The sequence below is a fragment of the Sinocyclocheilus rhinocerous genome, unplaced genomic scaffold (genome assembly GCF_001515625.1).
Source record: "Sinocyclocheilus rhinocerous isolate Xijiao unplaced genomic scaffold, SAMN03320098_v1.1 scaffold897, whole genome shotgun sequence".
In the NCBI taxonomy this organism is placed as follows: Eukaryota; Metazoa; Chordata; class Actinopteri; order Cypriniformes; family Cyprinidae; genus Sinocyclocheilus; species Sinocyclocheilus rhinocerous.
Window position 1 is genome coordinate 514,878 of NW_015649224.1, and position 21,655 is coordinate 536,532.

The 21,655-nt window shown below is 36.8% G+C and overlaps 1 protein-coding gene across 2 annotated transcripts in view; it reads right to left on the reverse strand.

Annotated features, from left to right (window-relative positions):
- cspg5b (chondroitin sulfate proteoglycan 5b) overlaps nt 1-21,654 on the reverse strand; it is a 23,166-nt gene extending 1,512 nt beyond the window's left edge. Inside the window, exons 1-6 of one of the 2 annotated variants that reach the window (XM_016515094.1) lie at nt 20,947-21,654; nt 13,907-14,729; nt 9,346-9,534; nt 8,659-8,734; nt 3,935-3,991; nt 656-781 (exon numbers count right to left, since the gene is read on the reverse strand). In XM_016515094.1, the coding sequence (XP_016370580.1) occupies nt 656-781; nt 3,935-3,991; nt 8,659-8,734; nt 9,346-9,534; nt 13,907-14,729; nt 20,947-21,043 (1,368 nt within the window). In that variant the 5' untranslated portion in view covers nt 21,044-21,654. The remainder of the gene's footprint in view (nt 1-655; nt 782-3,934; nt 3,992-8,658; nt 8,735-9,345; nt 9,535-13,906; nt 14,730-20,946) is intronic. The other variant, XM_016515095.1, reaches the window with a different exon arrangement.
- Nucleotide 21,655: the final 1 nt, after the last annotated feature.

Consider the following 21,655-nt stretch of genomic DNA (forward strand, 5'->3'; position numbering starts at 1 on the left):
TATATATATATATATATATATATATATTTAGACATACGCACTGAATAAGTCAACAAACATCTACCAATCTCAGAATTTTTTTTTTTTACACAGTCTAAATAGCTACATTATTTCCCACAGATGGTTTCTTTTGTACCAAAGAACACCAATGCATGCTGACTTGAGTAAGGCAGGACAGACAGGAGTTCAGAGATAACACAACAGTGAGGACTGAAGGTCAAAGGTTGAAAACCTGGAGGCTAAACCTTTGGGTTGTGGGGTGAAGTGTTTCATAGCGTAGCATGACTTAGCAGAACACAGCATCAAAAAGCTTGACATAACGGAATGCAGCGTGACATCAGCAGTGACAGCAAGCAAGGACAAGGTGAATGTGGCAACACCAATGTGCTGGTATGGTACTCTGGGGGTAGGAACCCCACCGTGTGATGACAGAGTACAAGCAAAAGTTAGCATGCTAGTACAGTGTTTTGTTTGTTTTGAAGCCCACATTGAGCCATCTTGAGGTGAGTGCAAGGAAGAGTGCCATGTCAATGTTTAGTCCATTAATTAGGGAATTTTAGTCATTTCAAGGTGTCAAAAAATGTGTCTTGCTACAGTCACAGCGCCAGCCTGTGGCAAAAGGGTGTTACTACACGTTGTTCTGCAGTGACTTTACCTCCTCCGCATTGTCTTCTGTTGCAGCCTCGTCGTTTTCCAGTTTTGGCGTGAGCGAGTTCTGGTTGTTCAAAGACTCGTCCTCTTTAGGGGGACATTTGCATGGCTCTTCTTTGCAAGTGCAATCCTGTGGAGTAACACACATACACACAAGATGACAATGAAGGGAAAAAAGTAACAATGTTCCACTCCACCCTTTTACACCTGGCATTAAGATCTCAAATGTGTCTCCGGTGACCACTTCCAATGCAATCACACACAAAGCTATCAGTGCATAACTGTCATATGGACTATTTCTGATACCTGTAGTGCTTTTTGGAGCTTGACAGCCCCCTAATGACCAAGTTTTCAAAAAACAGCGTAAACACAAAAAAAAGATTTGGAATAGCATGAGGGAGAGTAAATAATAAAATTGCCATATTTAGGTGAGCCCCTAGTTTTATAGCAATTATGCATTATGCCAGCCAGTCTCTGACTTAAATTGTCTGTTTGGAAGCCCATTTCCAATGCCAAAAAAAACAAATAAATAATTAATATTAATAATAAAAATCATGCTTTGGTAAATCAATTATGAAAAGTCAAAATAAGTCAATTATGAGATGCCATAATTGACCATCTCAGTTTTGACTGCCATAATTTTGACTTCTGTCATAAGACTTTTGCCAGAATTTCAGCTTTCTCCTAATTGACTAAGAATATACATTTTTTACCTTTGATTTCATAATTGTCTTGGTCAATAATGATAGTCAAAATTATGCCAAATGTTAAGACTGACATACCAAGTGAATTATGCGATACTAAGTCATAATTATGAGATTAAAAGTCAAAATTGGCATACCATCTCAAGAATGATTTAGTATGTCAGTTTTGACTTTTTAATTCATAATTATGACTTATGAACGATTCAAAAATATGCCAAATGTCAAGACTGACATACCAAGTCATAATTATCCATTTGAAAGTCAAAACTGACATACTAAATCAACTGTGAGATAGCATGTCAACTTTGACTTTTGATCTCATAACAATGACCTAATATCTCATTATTGACTTGGTGTGTCATTTTTGGCTTTATACACATTTGACTCGCTCATATTTAACACCATAATTAAGTCACGGTTATGAGATCAAAGGTCAAAAGTCAATTATGAGATTCTTAGTATGTCCATTTAATTTTTTCTCTCATAATGACTTTATGTGGCGGAAATGGGCTTCCATATGTGAAGATTGAGTGCATTTCAAGATGCACTGAATGCAGTTTACACCTCAAGCTGCTTGTCGAATCACCGGATGTTAATACCAGTTGTAAACAAGGCCCAGGAGCACCATACCATAAACAAAACTGTTCATGAGGTGAGTGCATGGATCTGGATTCAGTTTTTACTTCACAGCTGAGTGGAGTAAATGGTACATTTCAAAGCATAAACTGATCCACAACCAGCAATTTCAAGGGATATCTGCAGTTTTTTCTATTTAGCAAGAGACATCAACACACTATAAGCACAGAGGTTACATAAACTGGATACTATGGCACTAACAGTAAGCCTTGCTTATTCATAAGGCATTAAGCAATACTTGTTAAATTGGTGTTTTCAACACAATGTTTACTGCTGTGAGCCTGTCTTATTTACTAATGCTAGGCATTACAACAAGTCGCTTAAAAGCAAAGCTTTTTTTAACAACTTGCTACCTGTGATATCCCTTTTTGAAACCACAAAGGCAGTGATTGTACATGCCATGGGGAGGAAAGAAAAGAAGACTATTCATGCTGCTGAAATCAGACATGTGTAAATACTCATTCTCAAGAGAGAGAAGATGAAAAATGTCATAAATTCTCCCCAGAGGCAGTAAGACAATTCAAACAACTCACAAGTAAACAAAGACACCTAGGGATATTTTCATAGCTCTTTCGTCTCTGGTATGTCTGTCATCAACCATCCCTCATTTCTTGCCTTATCTCAGTCTTGCTCTATTTCTCCTCCCTGTTGCACAGTGAAGCTGTCAAACTCTTTTAATCATAAAAGAGTCTCTTCCACTATGAGATCACATTTCACCTCAGAATAAATAAATGGCCTAAATCAAAGTGCTAGAGCACAGGATCTGACAAGTTCAAGGTTCACCAGGTACTGGAGGGTAACAGGTGAATATAGCAGTAAGACTGCTGTTTGGTCCTTCATTAAAGATCAAATGTTATACGCTCAACAGAAGGAATAGGTTGGAGTCTGTTTGTGGAACATTTATTTATGGTAATCTACTCTGAAAGATGACCTCCAGATGAGAGCACAGAGAAAGAATCTTTTCTCAAACACAAAGTGGAAATGTTCCTCCCCTGTTTCATCCATCTGTTAATATACTGTCGATGCAAAGATAATCAAAGGCAGTTATTTTTGTAAATCACTACTGAGATTAATTAGGGATTCGTCAATATTAAGTTTAATTTCCATAAGCTGTTAAATATTTCCAGCTTTTAATTCCAATCATTTTACTATTTTCTCTAAAACAAATAAATAAACAAATAAATAAAACAATAGCCCATTACAAACTTAAAACATTTTATAAACTACACATGAATTTATGTATCACACAGGACTTTCATAATTTCAACTCAATATCATAATTATGACTACTTATCTCACAATTTATCTTATAACATACAGTATAAAAGAGATTAAAAATATTATATTAGAGATTTTCTATATTTTTTATTATTAAATTATTTGTTTTTAAAGATTAACTTCAAGATTAATTGGGTTTCAGATGATGGCAAAATTAATCTACACGTAACAGAGGAAATGCACAATTAAATATTTGATACCACATGATACAAATAATATATATATATATATATATATATTATTCAATAATAATACCACCTATAAATTATATAGTACTGATATTTCATGCATCTCTAGAATTATGAATAGAATAGAGTATGTTACCCAGCAGGCAACACAATTTTCTACAAGGTCGCTGTGTTGTTAGTGCTTTGAATGATGTGAGGAGTTTAACAGCTGACAGTGACACATTATGTTGTCTAGCAAGATGTTAAGTTGCAGGAATCAAGTTCTCACAACTATGGTGAGGAAGTGTCTATTTTAACCCGCTAAATCTAGTATTGCTTGTCTATGTCATTTCTTAGGAAGTAAAGGCTTAAGATGGATTTCAACTATGATAGTGGTGATAGTTGTGAGTAATAATGAAGCTACAGGATTAAAGCGTTTTATTTGAATCAGCAGGGTATCAAAGCGTACTGGGAGGCGGTCAGTTTGAGACGTCTTACCTCGCTGCAGGGATCCTCTTTGGGTTTATATTCCCACGTGTATCTGCTCATGGTTTTCTAAGGAGTGGGGTGTCGAAAGAGGATTACTCTACTGACACACTTCTGACAGTTTGTTATCATTCCCTCTTAATTAATCAACACCTCAGCCTCAGCAGATATTCCATTACATTCACTGTACCTTATATAAAGAACAGTTAGGACTAAAACTGTTTGAAAAATATTGCATTGACTGCCCAACCTCTCTACACAACCGCTAATATGATCAGTATGTTTGGAAACACATAAGATAATCCAGTTTCCACATTGCTTCACACAGCCTGTAGTCCTTTACATGAACTCAGGTGGCACATGCGAGTCAATGACAACAGGTAACCGAAAGAGTGGGGGATGAAGAGGATAGTATTTCTATTTCTCAGCTTAATGATGAAGAGTGGAATAAAGTGAAGAAAGGAGTAAGACAATAAGCATACCGCCTAAATCGAAAGAGAGAGAGAGCACTTTATACCTCCAGAACTCATGCACAGAAAAACAAAGGGGAAGAGAGGAGAGGAAAAGTTACCTGACACATAATGTTATCATAGTAAGCCAAAGCACGGGCATGGGGGAGGTTAGTCGGGGTGTCACAGAGTTTCCTTACATTTGCCTGAGAGCCCTCTGCGACAGTGGACAGCGAGAAGTTATCGATATGCTGCTCCGACTTTGGACGGAACTTACTGAAAGACAAAGAGAGAGACCAAGACAAAAAAAAGGAAATAAAACAAAATAAAATAAAACGTCATTTGAATTTGACTAATTATCAGTTTTCTTAGTGTCACAGGATCCTTCAGAAAAGGATAATAGAAACAGAAAGTAGCTTGGACATTTCTGCTGTATTTAACGCAGTGGATTAAAAGCTCAAGTTGCTTGCACAAGCACACATGTACACAGATGTTACCTGCAGCAAATGGTCTTGATGGGCAGTTAAAACTCAAACGTAAACAATTTGAACTGTTGTCATCATTACTATACTCCCTTCCCTTTATCTCTTCCAATTTTCTCCTTTCTCTTCCACTCCTCTGCTCTCCATCTTACCCTTCTCTTGGCTTGTGTTTAAATGCCTTTGGCTGCATAGTATATAGGTCGCTCTCGTGCTGCACTGTCAGACTGGCCTACTTTCAGCAAAGAAGGGTGATATCATTGTTTTCAAAGCCCATGTTAACACTGCACATTTTATTGTACTCCAGCCTGTATGTGCTACAGTGTATTCAGCTCCATCAAGCAAAATTTAAACAGTCAAATCTGAAACTAGGACTCTAAGAAGTGTGTGTTTACATGTGCGTTTCACCTGTGCTTGCGAAGTCGTCTGTTTTCAGTCTTAAGCACGTGCATCCTCTTGGAGAAAAAGACTATAAGCATGAAGAGGAGTAACAACATGATGGCAGCTCCACCCACTGCTATACACATCGCTTGGAAGTCAGAAATGACCGACTCGCACCTGGAGCCTTTGTTCCAGATATACTCCTGAATGTTACACCTACAAACAACAGAGAGAGGTGTTAGAAAAGAGGCAGTTGAGCAGCATACAAACTGGTATATATAATAATTTACTTCTGTGATATTTCATATGACATGTTGTATAAGCATGATTTGGGACAATGCAGGCTATATGAACACAGAAAGAAATCTGGTCAAGAGTTTTGGAAATAACCATAAAACTTACAAATGCAATATTAAATTAAAGGGGTCATATGATGTGATTTCAAGTTTTCCTTTCTCTTTGGAGTGTTACAAGCTGATTGTGCATAGATAAGATCCCTGAAGTTGCAAAGACTAAAGTCTCAATACCAAAGAGATATTCTTTATCAAAGTTAAGACTCTGCCACGCCCCCCTAAAACGGCTCGACAATGCAGGCTATATGAACACAGAAAGAAATCTGGTCAAGAGTTTTGGAAATAACCATAAAACTTACAAATGCAATATTAAATTAAATGGAAATGCAACAGAATATGAACTAGACTGATTTACAGAATTTTATTCATTTACAGACATTCAAACAAATTGGCCATTACAAACACATCTGTGGAGAGATGAAAGAAAGTGAGAAACAGTATAGTGTGTTGCACACTTTAAGTGTGTTGTGTGGCCTGTTGACACATTTATCATTACTATGATTTGACTGCAAGGTTAGTCCTACAGCTGCATGACTGGACAGATGGCCCTGTCAAGGACGTGTACTTTATGTGCTCCTCTATCTGTGCCGGTCCCACAGAGAATAAAGCACCTGAGCTATGCTCAGTTCACAGCTTCCAAAATAAATTTACAAATTCTCTCATTTACCAGTGTTTTCATAGTGTATGAGGTGCTCAATATCCTATTGAAGATGCTGGATCTATTATTTTTCTATTATGTAATGCATATTAGCCCATATGGTTCATTGGTTGAGATGCAGAAAAATCACAGCAGTGTTGATATCGTTTTTATACAACAGTTCAATAAAAAATTAATATTGAGTGACTTACATTTTAGACAAAATATTTCAAGTTACGTTTTTGTTGGCAGAGTAAAAACAATAGTTTCAAATGAAGCCAAATCAAATACCATTAAACTAATGGACACGCCATCACCATATGATGCTGGTCAAGCACAAACCACAAACGTATACTTACACTCTGCAGCATATGGGTACGTTTTGTAGTGAGTGAAAGGCCAATCAATACTGCAGGAAATCATTGCTCAGTGTGCATGTAGGCCATGTTTACTATTTAGCCTAAAAAGATCAATTTGAAACCTAGTTTTATGGTCTATTCTACTAACTACCCTTCCATTTAGTGTAAACCAGCTGAAACACATTCAGCAAATGCATGTGCTGAATGCATTTCCCCCCCCCCACAAACTATATGTTCATCTAATAGTTCACTCTTTATATGCACTACAAATGGAAAACTGGTCTTTTCCAATAGCACTGACCCCATTAATGTAGAGAGCACCCGGTCACGCCTTCTCTCAGCGATCGACAAGTTAGCCCTGCGGCATGTGCCTGAATGAAAGTTACTATTGCCTACCGAAATGGAGCTGGACTAAATGTGGTTTTGCTTAAAAATAAAAAATAAATAAAAAATAGACTAGTGAATTAATATAATTAAATTAATAAGTGAATTTTTTAATATAAATAATTAATAAAAATATTAATTTTAATTATTTATCTACATATTAATAATCTAATATATAAATTTTACATATTTTTCCTCAGTTTATATTGTTATAATAAATCAATAAACTGGTAAAGTGCATTATTTTTAAATACCTAATTATCCATTTAAGTTTATTAAAATAAATAGAAATATTTGACTACAGTAAAAAGTCTAACTTTTCTGTGGGATAATGAGCACTGATCGATTACAATAAGGCAGGGAAGCAAGGGTCCATGTTGTTTTCATCCTGACTTTAAAGCTGTAAGGGTGTGGGCATTATCCAGAGTAGAGCAAGTAGTCATCTGCTCAAACACACAGCTTAACACATCACATCATCTAGCACTGAAGCTTCACTACACACAAACAAGATTCTTAAAACCCCACTATTATGACCCAAAGCACCAGCTTGAGGCAGGGTCTTTAGCTCTTAAACTGAAATACACACATTCACAGATCTGGGCTCTGACCCAAATCCCTTTGAGCAAATGTTTAATAAGGGTCTGCACTGGCCTCTGAGTAGAGTTGTGGCAGTAGTGGATGCTGGTTTAGTATAGAGTGATATGCCGCCAAGCCACGATGACAGGCATGGAGCATTTTAGAGTGTGGTACTGAAATAACAGCAGGTGACTGTGAGACAAATGCTAAACATTCTTAACATGTATACTGGAATTCCACCCAGATCATCTCAAGAATGAGTTTTATATCAGTATTAAAAATTTTTCTGATTATTGTGTCAAACTGGAACAAACTTCTTAAACGAACAAACTGAACATGTTGTTTAATCTCCATTACTAAAATTATTTGTTAAAAATTTGTCACTTACACAAGTCACTTACAGTTCTTTGGTGAAGTCGTATTTATATTTAATAATGGCTTATGTACAGTATTCAGTTCCATTCTAATGTTGCTTTGCAAATTTTATCTTAATTCTCAATTCATCACTCCTGCCACTTTTGACAATGTCCAGTTCTTGTAAAAAAAATTTAAAAAAACCTGATTCACTACTATATCGAGCTCAGTTTCCATATTGAAAAAGGCAACTGTGAGACAAGAAATAATTTCTTTTTAAATGTCATGGTTTTGGCATTGCACACATGATAACAATTAAGAAACTTAAAATTCTGCCTAATAGTAAGGTATGGCATTTTTTAAACCTTGTCACTATGAATTACCAAGCAATTGGATTTTGAAGGCCACTGATGAAAAAAACTGGATTATTCTGTTCTGCCCAACCACACAACACATACTAGATCAAGCATGTTTAAGGCAAGAGCTAATGATCATTGATATTTCTAACAGATGGAGGGAAAATAATAAATTTCTATTTCTCAGCTTAATGATGAAGAGTGGAATAAAGTGAAGAAAGGAGTAAGACAATAAGCATACCGCCTAAATCGAAAGAGAGAGAGAGCACTTTATACCTCCAGAACTCATGCACAGAAAAACAAAGGGGAAGAGAGGAGAGGAAAAGATACCTGACACATAATGTTATCATAGTAAGCCAAAGCACGGGCATGGGGGAGGTTAGTCGGGGTGTCACAGAGTTTCCTTACATTTGCCTGAGAGCCCTCTGCGACAGTGGACAGCGAGAAGTTATCGATATGCTGCTCCGACTTTGGACGGAACTTACTGAAAGACAAAGAGAGAGACCAAGACAAAAAAAAGGAAATAAAACAAAATAAAATAAAACGTCATTTGAATTTGACTAATTATCAGTTTTCTTAGTGTCACAGGATCCTTCAGAAAAGGATAATAGAAACAGAAAGTAGCTTGGACATTTCTGCTGTATTTAACGCAGTGGATTAAAAGCTCAAGTTGCTTGCACAAGCACACATGTACACAGATGTTACCTGCAGCAAATGGTCTTGATGGGCAGTTAAAACTCAAACGTAAACAATTTGAACTGTTGTCATCATTACTATACTCCCTTCCCTTTATCTCTTCCAATTTTCTCCTTTCTCTTCCACTCCTCTGCTCTCCATCTTACCCTTCTCTTGGCTTGTGTTTAAATGCCTTTGGCTGCATAGTATATAGGTCGCTCTCGTGCTGCACTGTCAGACTGGCCTACTTTCAGCAAAGAAGGGTGATATCATTGTTTTCAAAGCCCATGTTAACACTGCACATTTTATTGTACTCCAGCCTGTATGTGCTACAGTGTATTCAGCTCCATCAAGCAAAATTTAAACAGTCAAATCTGAAACTAGGACTCTAAGAAGTGTGTGTTTACATGTGCGTTTCACCTGTGCTTGCGAAGTCGTCTGTTTTCAGTCTTAAGCACGTGCATCCTCTTGGAGAAAAAGACTATAAGCATGAAGAGGAGTAACAACATGATGGCAGCTCCACCCACTGCTATACACATCGCTTGGAAGTCAGAAATGACCGACTCGCACCTGGAGCCTTTGTTCCAGATATACTCCTGAATGTTACACCTACAAACAACAGAGAGAGGTGTTAGAAAAGAGGCAGTTGAGCAGCATACAAACTGGTATATATAATAATTTACTTCTGTGATATTTCATATGACATGTTGTATAAGCATGATTTGGGACAATGCAGGCTATATGAACACAGAAAGAAATCTGGTCAAGAGTTTTGGAAATAACCATAAAACTTACAAATGCAATATTAAATTAAATGGAAATGCAACAGAATATGAACTAGACTGATTTACAGAATTTTATTCATTTACAGACATTCAAACAAATTGGCCATTACAAACACATCTGTGGAGAGATGAAAGAAAGTGAGAAACAGTATAGTGTGTTGCACACTTTAAGTGTGTTGTGTGGCCTGTTGACACATTTATCATTACTATGATTTGACTGCAAGGTTAGTCCTACAGCTGCATGACTGGACAGATGGCCCTGTCAAGGACGTGTACTTTATGTGCTCCTCTATCTGTGCCGGTCCCACAGAGAATAAAGCACCTGAGCTATGCTCAGTTCACAGCTTCCAAAATAAATTTACAAATTCTCTCATTTACCAGTGTTTTCATAGTGTATGAGGTGCTCAATATCCTATTGAAGATGCTGGATCTATTATTTTTCTATTATGTAATGCATATTAGCCCATATGGTTCATTGGTTGAGATGCAGAAAAATCACAGCAGTGTTGATATCGTTTTTATACAACAGTTCAATAAAAAAGTTAATATTGAGTGACTTACATTTTAGACAAAATATTTCAAGTTACGTTTTTGTTGGCAGAGCAAAAACAATAGTTTCAAATGAAGCCAAATCAAATACCATTAAACTAATGGACACGCCATCGCCATATGATGCTGGTCAAGCACAAACCACAAACGTATACTTACACTCTGCAGCATATGGGTACGTTTTGTAGTGAGTGAAAGGCCAATCAATACTGCAGGAAATCATTGCTCAGTGTGCATGTAGGCCATGTTTACTATTTAGCCTAAAAAGATCAATTTGAAACCTAGTTTTATGGTCTATTCTACTAACTACCCTTCCATTTAGTGTAAACCAGCTGAAACACATTCAGCAAATGCATGTGCTGAATGCATTTCCCCCCCCCCACAAACTATATGTTCATCTAATAGTTCACTCTTTATATGCACTACAAATGGAAAACTGGTCTTTTCCAATAGCACTGACCCCATTAATGTAGAGAGCACCCGGTCACGCCTTCTCTCAGCGATCGACAAGTTAGCCCTGCGGCATGTGCCTGAATGAAAGTTACTATTGCCTACCGAAATGGAGCTGGACTAAATGTGGTTTTGCTTAAAAATAAAAAATAAATAAAAAATAGACTAGTGAATTAATATAATTAAATTAATAAGTGAATTTTTTAATATAAATAATTAATAAAAATATTAATTTTAATTATTTATCTACATATTAATAATCTAATATATCAATTTTACATATTTTTCCTCAGTTTGTATTGTTATAATAAATCAATAAACTGGTAAAGTGCATTATTTTTAAATACCTAATTATCCATTTAAGTTTATTAAAATAAATAGAAATATTTGACTACAGTAAAAAGTCTAACTTTTCTGTGGGATAATGAGCACTGATCGATTACAATAAGGCAGGGAAGCAAGGGTCCATGTTGTTTTCATCCTGACTTTAAAGCTGTAAGGGTGTGGGCATTATCCAGAGTAGAGCAAGTAGTCATCTTCTCAAACACACAGCTTAACACATCACATCATCTAGCACTGAAGCTTCACTACACACAAACAAGATTCTTAAAACCCCACTATTATGACCCAAAGCACCAGCTTGAGGCAGGGTCTTTAGCTCTTAAACTGAAATACACACATTCACAGATCTGGGCTCTGACCCAAATCCCTTTGAGCAAATGTTTAATAAGGGTCTGCACTGGCCTCTGAGTAGAGTTGTGGCAGTAGTGGATGCTGGTTTAGTATAGAGTGATATGCCGCCAAGCCACGATGACAGGCATGGAGCATTTTAGAGTGTGGTACTGAAATAACAGCAGGTGACTGTGAGACAAATGCTAAACATTCTTAACATGTATACTGGAATTCCACCCAGATCATCTCAAGAATGAGTTTTATATCAGTATTAAAAATTTTTCTGATTATTGTGTCAAACTGGAACAAACTTCTTAAACGAACAAACTGAACATGTTGTTTAATCTCCATTACTAAAATTATTTGTTAAAAATTTGTCACTTACACAAGTCACTTACAGTTCTTTGGTGAAGTCGTATTTATATTTAATAATGGCTTATGTACAGTATTCAGTTCCATTCTAATGTTGCTTTGCAAATTTTATCTTAATTCTCAATTCATCACTCCTGCCACTTTTGACAATGTCCAGTTCTTGTAAAAAAAATTTAAAAAAACCTGATTCACTACTATATCGAGCTCAGTTTCCATATTGAAAAAGGCAACTGTGAGACAAGAAATAATTTCTTTTTAAATGTCATGGTTTTGGCATTGCACACATGATAACAATTAAGAAACTTAAAATTCTGCCTAATAGTAAGGTATGGCATTTTTTAAACCTTGTCACTATGAATTACCAAGCAATTGGATTTTGAAGGCCACTGATGAAAAAAACTGGATTATTCTGTTCTGCCCAACCACACAACACATACTAGATCAAGCATGTTTAAGGCAAGAGCTAATGATCATTGATATTTCTAACAGATGGAGGGAAAATAATAAATGTATGGCATAGTGGCGCTGTATGGCATAGTTTTGTCACCAAACATTTCTCCAAACTACAAAAAGGCGCCTTCATGTTCTTGTAGCAGCAACTAACACATGGCTGAAGAACTTAATGCTGTGGCCTGTCTGATCTTTTCCTTTAATAATTTTGTATATATATCTTATTTGTTTTATATATGGTAGAGTGTTACATTAGGCATTTAAATAAAAGCCAAAAATCTTTCCTAAACCCTATGGCAACTGCTGCATAGTGTAAAAAATGCTTCCTGGTTAGCCCAGTCCCACATGTTTGCATGAGCCTGGCCCAGTTTCAAGATCATTGAGGGTAGGCCATTTACTACTGTTCCCAAGAGATGTCTTCAACTGAGACTCAATCCATCTTCAATCCCAACATTTGATTTTGGGACATTTTAGAGACCAGCACTAAGCTTGAAAATGTAAATAATAATCCTGCACCATGAACAGATGCACGAACATGACCGAAGGATTGAGTTTCATCTTCAAACTCATTGTGAACGTTTGATCAGATGCCACCGATGCTAGCAGAAACATCAGGATGGTCTTTTACACATTCCTTTCGCTACGTAAATACAGCCCAAACATGATGACACCTTTCACAAACCAACAGATGTAATCTGTAAATGTTAAATATTAATTTGTATATCTTGTTTTGTGTGTTTTTTAGAGGACTTGGCTACTCAGCCAATTAGAGACAATCACTCTCCATTTTTCCAGTAAACACACGTGACTAATTAAAACTGAACATAAATTATAAAAACCACCCGAGATCACTTAAAACAATATTCGACACTAATTCATGGTTTTACCAGAATAACGCATTGTAGTGGCAACCATCAAAATTACAAAATGTTTCAAAACAGCTGAAATCAAGTAACTCGGCCAGTTTGATACGCACTTTGAAGTCGAAACAAAAGATTCCAAAACATTTCTAAGCTTCATGAAGCAGCATTTCAAAAGCATTCATTATTAATAAGTTTAAGTTTGTTTAACATAACACTTTGTTGTACAAAGTTAAATTAATTTCATGGAAAAGTTTTCTTCAATTTAAGTAACATTTTGATTGCATTATGATTGTTAAAGGGGTCATATGATGCTTTTTTAAAGATCATTATTTTGTGTATTTGGTGTAACATAATATGTTGACATGCTTTAATGTTCAAAAAACACCTTTGATAAAGAATATCTCTTTGGTTTTAAGACTTTAGTTTTTGCAACTTCGGGGATCTTATCGATGCACAATCAGCTTGTAACACTCCAAAGAGAAAGGAAAACTTGAAATCGCATCATATGACCCCTTTAAGACCTGTTCACAGCAAGGACGATAACTGTAAAGTTATAATAATCGCTCTAATTCTAAGAGAATAGGGAAGTCCACACCACAACTATAACGAAAACACAGAGAAACAATATAATTAGAATAATTTTCAGAGCATTTGTTTCCAGTCAATTAGAATCCACCCAACATTAAAGAGATCCAGCGTTTAATGCAGCAGAAGACATAACTACACTGCACGCTTACAAAAACAGAACATTGTTGTGCATTGTTGAGGATGCTTATATACTTAATATAGTTATTGTTCTTGGTGTGAATGGGCCTTAACACATGAATGTGTGCATCTTACCGGCAAAAAGCACCAATACCGTCAACCACATAACACTGTCCTCCATTGAAGCAGTAACTGGGGAAGATGTCGCATGACGAGATACATGTGCCATTGTAACGCACAAAACCATAGAGACAACCAGAGTTGAGCCCATCCGATGCTCCAGGTGAAGATTCTCCAGATCCATCATCAGGTGTAATAACTCTAGTGTTGGAGGGAATTGCACTGGCTATGAGAGGAACATTTTCATCTTCCATGTCAGGTGGCGTTGGTTGGCTCTCCTCTAGATAAACTTCAGTGGGTGAATAGTCAGGTGACAGATAATCATAAAAATCAGAAAGCGTCCAGGAGGTTGGATCTCCACCCTGGAGCTCCTGAACCCAAGCAGGAGGATCAAGAACATGCTGTTGGTAAGACGGATTGTAAAAATTCACCGTGATAACTTCTTCTGGTTGGGAAGGGGTGGACTCTAAAAACGTCCCATCCGCTTGTAGTCTCTCGCTCTTCCAGCGTGGAGCGCTGTCCTCAATTCTCTCCTCGTTAAAGTCTAGCTGGGACAGGCCACGTGTCCGGGGTTCAGCCAGCGTGGGCAGCCGGGCAGCCATGCCATCTATCGTCAAATCAATGACGTGTTCCCTTTCGGCTGAATCAACACTGCTGTCCGTCACAGCACTGGTTGAGGTTTCTCCACCACTGCCTGACTCTTCTCCAGCTCGTGGTTTCCGAGAGTGAACGTGGGCCCTGGCAATAGGTGTGACCTCACCAGGAAGTGCAGGCTTAAGCCCCATCCCATTCAGGTCTGAGGAGTTAGTTCCAGTAGAATTGGAGATAAACGAACTGCCTGGAAAATAAACAAACAAATAATAATAATAACAAAAAAGTCACAAACTTACAACTTTTTAAAATATATATTTTTAATATTTTGTATATTTATATATATATATATATATTTTTCCTGTATAAGAACACCTTCACAAGCACTCACTACCATTCTGCATACTCAGCAACTCCGCAGTCATGCAGAGAGAGAACAAAGGACAAAATATATATACTCTGCATCACACACAAACCTGGACAAATCTGCTTAATTATACACTGCTGTGCGCGAGGCCCCAGATTTCTTTCCAAAGCAGCTTGTGGTAGCTGGATTAGCAGCTCTGATTTACTAATGTAAATTACTGAGCCTGGGCGAGAATTGGGATTCAGATTAGGATTAAGGGCTGTAGGTTGAGATTTGCATTGGTCAGTCTGGATGGGTAAACTTTAATGCACAAAGATAAACACACAATAGGGAATTCCTCTTCAGCGCTGGAAAATCTCACTGACCTAATTGATTGTCCTTTACTGATGCTAAACCAATCTAATGCAATCCACCTCAAATATGAACACACATGGAAATATCCTTTTTTTTATTTCAATCCCTGATTTTCTCATATTATATTATGAAATATATACACTACTGTTTAAAACTTTGAGTTAGTATTCAATAAGATTTTTAAATGTTTTTGAAAGAAGTCTCTAAAAGAAGGCTGCATTTATTTGATCAAAAATAGAGTAAGAACAGTAATATTGTAAATATTATTATTATTTTAAAAACCTACCTTCTATTTTAATATTTTTTAAAATGTAATTTATTCCGGTGTTGTCAAAGCTGAATTTTCAGCAGCCATTACACCAGTCTTCAGTTTCACATGAGCCTTATAAAATCATTCTAAAACGACATACTGATTTGATGCTCAAGATACAAACATACCATTTTTTTCTTTAATAAATTCTGTTCTTTAGAACTTTCATTTAAAACCGAAATCTTGTACTATTAAATTGCTATAACAGACAATTACAATTACTAGTCAATTTAATGCTTCCTTGTTGGAAAAAAAGTTTTAATTAAAATACTGACCACAAACTTCTGAACGGTTGTGCATTTAATACAATAAAGCAAAAATAATAAATATAAAATAAATAGATTTAAAAACGCAAAGTGTTTGTGCACACTTGACAAATAAATGTCAATTCTGTTTGATCATTTGAATTAAAACCATTACAAAAAGCAGGCCTGAGGAATACTTAGTCAAATTTTACTGATTGACTTTTAGCAATCTACTTTATAGTATTTGACTGACAGTGTGAAATTCCGTTTCCATGGGCATTCTTGGTTTAATTCCTCTTCATTGTATATTAAATCCAAGTCACACATGAACCCCTAACAGACACTCACTCACACACACAGTTGCCAAGAAGCAATGTAAAGGGGCTGCCATTGTGGAACATCTCAAAAGCCATGTAAAACAGAGACTCTTCTGTCCTCTCCACTTGATTCACTTCCTCTCTGTCTCCCATTCATTTATTCACACAATCCCCCCAGGGAGGCTAACGGAGCTGGCAGCGTGTGCATAAATTATTTCTCACATACCTCACGTGATGTTCAAGTATTCTATTTAATTCTCATCTAGGTTCCCACCAGCACACAGTTTAATATCAATGCAAGAAATATTATTTGGAAATATTTTAAAAGCTCAATGCTGGACTGATGAGAATAAAACACAGTCACCCCTCAAAGACAGAGCAGGAGAGAGGATACAAGAGGAAAACAGTTGTTTTGTGAAGATGACAAAAAGTGACAGTGAGAGTACGTTTCTCTTCCCACCCATTTGAAGACCAGTGCCAAAGCCTTTGAGAAGGATTTCTGTCCCCTATTTAGTAGGCATGTCAAGACTGCAAGAGCGAGGGGGATAGTGAGAAAAAAGGAGGGTAAGATGAACGAGAGCAAGAAAGAAATAGGGAAGAGAACTATTTTCTCATGACCTCACCAGTGAGACATTTAAATTTGTAAGAGTGTGTGAAAGTATGCCGTCTTCATTCTCTCACTGTGCTCATAGCCTCTATTTACAATCCATACCACATAAAATCTGTATCAGAATACTAATAAATGATGATCAAAGGAGACCAAACATCAAACTTTAGTGCTATAGTACTGTAAAGCAAAACTGTACTGTCTCTCTTTACCTTCATTAAAAAAAAACAGCACATGTTCTTCCTCTGTCTCTAGTTGACATTTGCTTATATAACACTCTTGAGGAGGGAAAAAAACACGTTGCAGAGCATGGAAAATTGCAAATGCCAACTTCTCTTCTCTTCTCTCATCCCTCCTACTATCTTTTTCTCCCTCGATCTCTGATGACCCAAACAGACCTGTAATCTGAGGGAGTATTTGAGGTAACGTGTCAAGATGCTCCATGAAAAAGTCCATGTTCACGGAAAATGCATTAACAGTAGAATTACAATGGCAGAAATGGTTTTAAATATGGAAGTATAGAGAACAAAAGAAAATATTTAAAGTTTTTTTTGTCCATAAAATGAAAGTTAAAGCCCAAGACAGTCCAAAACAACATTGGACCTCATTGCCTTTCTTTGAGAGCAGAAAAGGCATTTTAAATATTCTTTTGTATGGGATGATATTAGACTCTAAATGATTAATAGATGCACGCACAATTATCCATGTACTGCATACATTTTATACATGTATCTTACTAACCACAAACAAATGCCTTTCAATTTGAGTCTGTGGAATTCGGGATTAAATGATTGTGCAGCGATTTGTACAAATAAAGAGATGTTTGTGAATAAACATGTTCTGTTCTGCATTAATATATCATAAATTGCTAATGCAAAAAGGAATCTATGCATATGTGGATCAGGTGACACGCATGCATTAATTGATGTCTAGTTCGAGTCGATCTTGTTCGGTTCATTTGGATTTTGAGACTTCATTTTCGCAGTTTACAGCATTTCACGACGCTCACACACACAACTACCAACGAACAAGGCCCAGTGCATGGTTAGTAAGATACATGTATAAAATGTATGCAGTACATGGATAATTGTGCGTGCATCTATTAATCATTTAGAGTCTAATATCATCCCATAGTTTTGTGTTTAAAAGAACATTTTGTGTGAACAATTCTTTTTCACCCAAAATCTCCAAAAATGTGTTAAACAGAGCTGATTAGTACATTCTTATTGGTAGTTGAAACCATAATGAAAATAGCCAAAATATTTAAAGTCAGCATGAAAAGACACTTAATCTTTTATCAAAACACATTATTGACCATTCTGTGAACAATTTATCCATCACTGTTTCAATTTACTGTACGATTTTTTTTTTTTTTGACCTTGTCATTTTTTATCAAAATGTCTTAAATCGATTTTCGCCAGACTTCAGAAATGACTTCTCTTTGGTGATGAATGCAGAACTTCTTCAATCATTTAGTCTGCTTCAACCCCACCCCTTTCTTACAGTTGGATGCAAGTTCTCATTCAGATCTGCTTCCATCCAATCAACAACCGATGGATAAAAGTCCAGGTCTACATGTTTTTCTTTTTTGATAATCCATTTTGGATGTACATCACAATACACAAGAAAAGATCGGTCACTATTTCCATTTCATCACAACTTTAAAATTGCAAAGAGGGCAGAGACTGTGTAAAACTTTGTGAATGACGGGCGTTCCAATTTCTGTGGGCAAAGATGCCATGTAGACCTTCCAATTTCTTCTACTATGAAGTCTATACTCTTCATGTAAGAGACAACTTAACATTTAACTCACCTCATCTTATTTTCAAATCTGATAACTTGGTATACTAAAGGTAAGTGTCATTCTAAGCTCTGCTGAATAAAATCCACACTGCCACGGTGCCACCCATGTGCTTATTTATAAATAGTACTGTGATGCTGCTTGGCAGGGGAGCTGGCATGGATGTCCTTAAGATGGGTGTAGGTTCACAGCAGTATCAGTGCAAGCCAAACAGACATATAGAGATGCCAGACCTGTGGGATTAGCAGTGCCACCCCAACCTGTGCTACTGTTGTACAGTATGACCATTAGTAGTTATGCAACCCAAATTAAATATTCGAGCCAAAAACTGCACTCAATCGGTCCCCTTGTCAAACACAGCGTTCGTCACAGTCATTGAGTTTAACTAGTACAAAACTGGATCACCGACATGATTAATTCAACTGCAATGCTTTACTGCACAGATGCTGAAGATCAGCAAGTGTCCAACAGGTTGTGTAGTTCCATAAGTTTCCAACAGTGTAGGCAGCTCTAGTGTCAGCGTCTGGCAGGATAAACACAGTTGGCCCTCACTGGGAGCTCCATACGGGCAGGCTAGGCGGCCGCTAACACTAGCTCGTTGACGCTAATGCTCATTGACAGTCTCTGCTGTTATGAGAGCGCAGTGGCAGATGGCTCTCTTGTGCCATGCATGGAAAGGATCTAAGCAAGTTTAGAGAGAAAGTGCACTAAAAAAAATGATCTGAGGTTGGTTTTAGACGTTTTAAAATAAACATCAAGACAGAGTAATGTCATTGCATGGTTCAAAGACTTAATGTGTGCACATTTTTGTGAATGCATCCTGTCTGTCGCTTTTTATTTCTCTCTCTGGTTGAGGAAGTGAGTGCCTGGTCTTGGCAAAAACAACAAAGAAGAGTAACAGCCTTTTGTCACAGCATGCCCACTAATTTCAACTAGGCACTAGCAATGCATGTTCTATTATAGTAATGATTGTCCCTAGTTTAGCATAACATCAAAAGAAACATAAGAAGGCACTATAGCTACAAATGGCAACAAAACACATTTCAGTCTTATGAATAACTATGAAAAGTGATTTGACTGAACTCTCCAAGTTGACTTCAATATAAAATGGTGTGACATTTTTTAAAGAATCATGACATTCAGTGGGAATATTGAGGGCAGGACTTGAAGACATTTTTTTCTTTAGAATAATGTGCTCTGATTAATTGTTCACCTTAAGGAAGAAGTGCCACAGGGAGAGTGTTTTGAATGTGCTGACTTTAATGAAGTGGTCGACCAATATACTGTATTGTCTGACATTTGCCACTTTTAACTTATCAGTGTCAGCCGATATGTATTTTTTTCTGTGCAGACAATGTTTCGGAACCAACTTTTATTTTGACAGTTCCCACATTTTATTTTCCCCATTCCCACATACATACACCCTCAGTCACCATTCACGTCTAACAAAGAATTTCAGAATGATAACAGATCAGCATGGCTGAACAGAACTCTGGACTGACTGCAGCAGCTACAAAAGCAAATTAAAGACAAGAGCATCTGGATTTGTTAAATGGCTTGATTATAATAAAAGGTTTGAATTGCTTTTTATAAGGCCATTATGAGTACTTAGGTCAATTTTTATCATCGGAGCATGCTTGCTTAACATCCTGTTTTGATGAAAGATGCATGTCTCTGAAGAGACAGTGATGCGATAATATATAGACTTTGGGAAGTCGGCCAAGAGGTCAGAGGTTCAGCTAAGTGCAACCATTTAAAGCTCCTTATGCAAATGATACTTTCCTGCTTTACATAGTCATTAGTTAGGCCGAGGCAACTGTAGTGTGATGCAGGTCAACCACGGCAACGTGACAATTTGGTACTCATGCAGCAAAGCCTATTGACCTAGTCTTCAGGTGCTGTCGCTCAGCAACAATTTGAGATGCAGATGAGAAAAATCTTTTTTTTTTTTTTTGTGCAAATTTTTATATGGCAGTATTCTATTATCCAGTCTAACATAAATAATACATGTTTTATACATAACGAATAAAATCACGTAAATTCTTTGGTCCAATGAATAATTAGATGAATTATTAAATTAAATTTAAATATTTATAAAATGCCAATAAGGTGAACAAAAAAGAGGCTGTGCTTAGTACATTTTCTCTCAATTACGTACATTTTAAAAACGTAAATAGTTCTGAAATTCCCAAACGACTCGAGCTTTCTTAAGTAATTGTGCTAACAATTTATTATAATTTAAATTTAATTCTTGGTGGCATTTTTAGAGACCCGTTTATCGCTTGATCCGAGTGAATCGGTAATTACTATTACATTTTTGTTTCAAATTTGCACAATTTATGTTATTTCCCTTAAAAAGCTCTAACAGGTCACATAAACAAACTACAAAGAAGGTCCCTGTTAAATGTAGGAAAGGCAGGCATTTAGAAAGATTGTATAATAATAACTCAAATATATACTCACCATTAACACACAAAGGAGCGATGTGAAGAAGCAGGACGCTGGACAGCACCACCGACTCCCAACCTGCTGAAAACAACGTGTGCCTGGAGATCATCATGACACAAACACTTCAACTGAACCAGGTGGATCTTCTATTTAAGATATAGTCATACGGGAGATATTTTGGAGAATCTGAGCAATAATCCTGGACATAAATCTCCTTAGATTGAATGCGTTACGAAGCGCGATGCTTCATGCCAACTTCGGATGTTGTCTTCAGTTGTTATTCCTCTTTGGTTGAGATTCAGGCCACCCTTAGCGTCGCTTGGGACCCGTCATTTCTTATCCAACTCCAACAAGATGCCAAGACAGTTAAATGTGTCTCATTGGTAATGAGAGCCAGTATCAGGCGTCCACTAAGGAAGCGGAGAGTTTCAGTATAACTCACGCTGCCACTGACTGCAGTAGGCTAATTCCAGCGGACGAGTTTTTGTGCCAGTCGAACTCACGGTTGATGTGAAGTATCTGCTCATGCGCCTCAATACCGACACAGTTTGTGTCGTGTGATAGAATCACTAAAATGTCCCCACTTGCTTTCCCAAAATGCATTGAAGTTCACTTAAATATAAAATACTGACATTCTAAATTGTTTTATTATAAATAATTGAACTGACCTCTCTGAATAAAGGTACAAAACTGATGCAGGCGGTTCCCCCGAACAAAGCGTCTG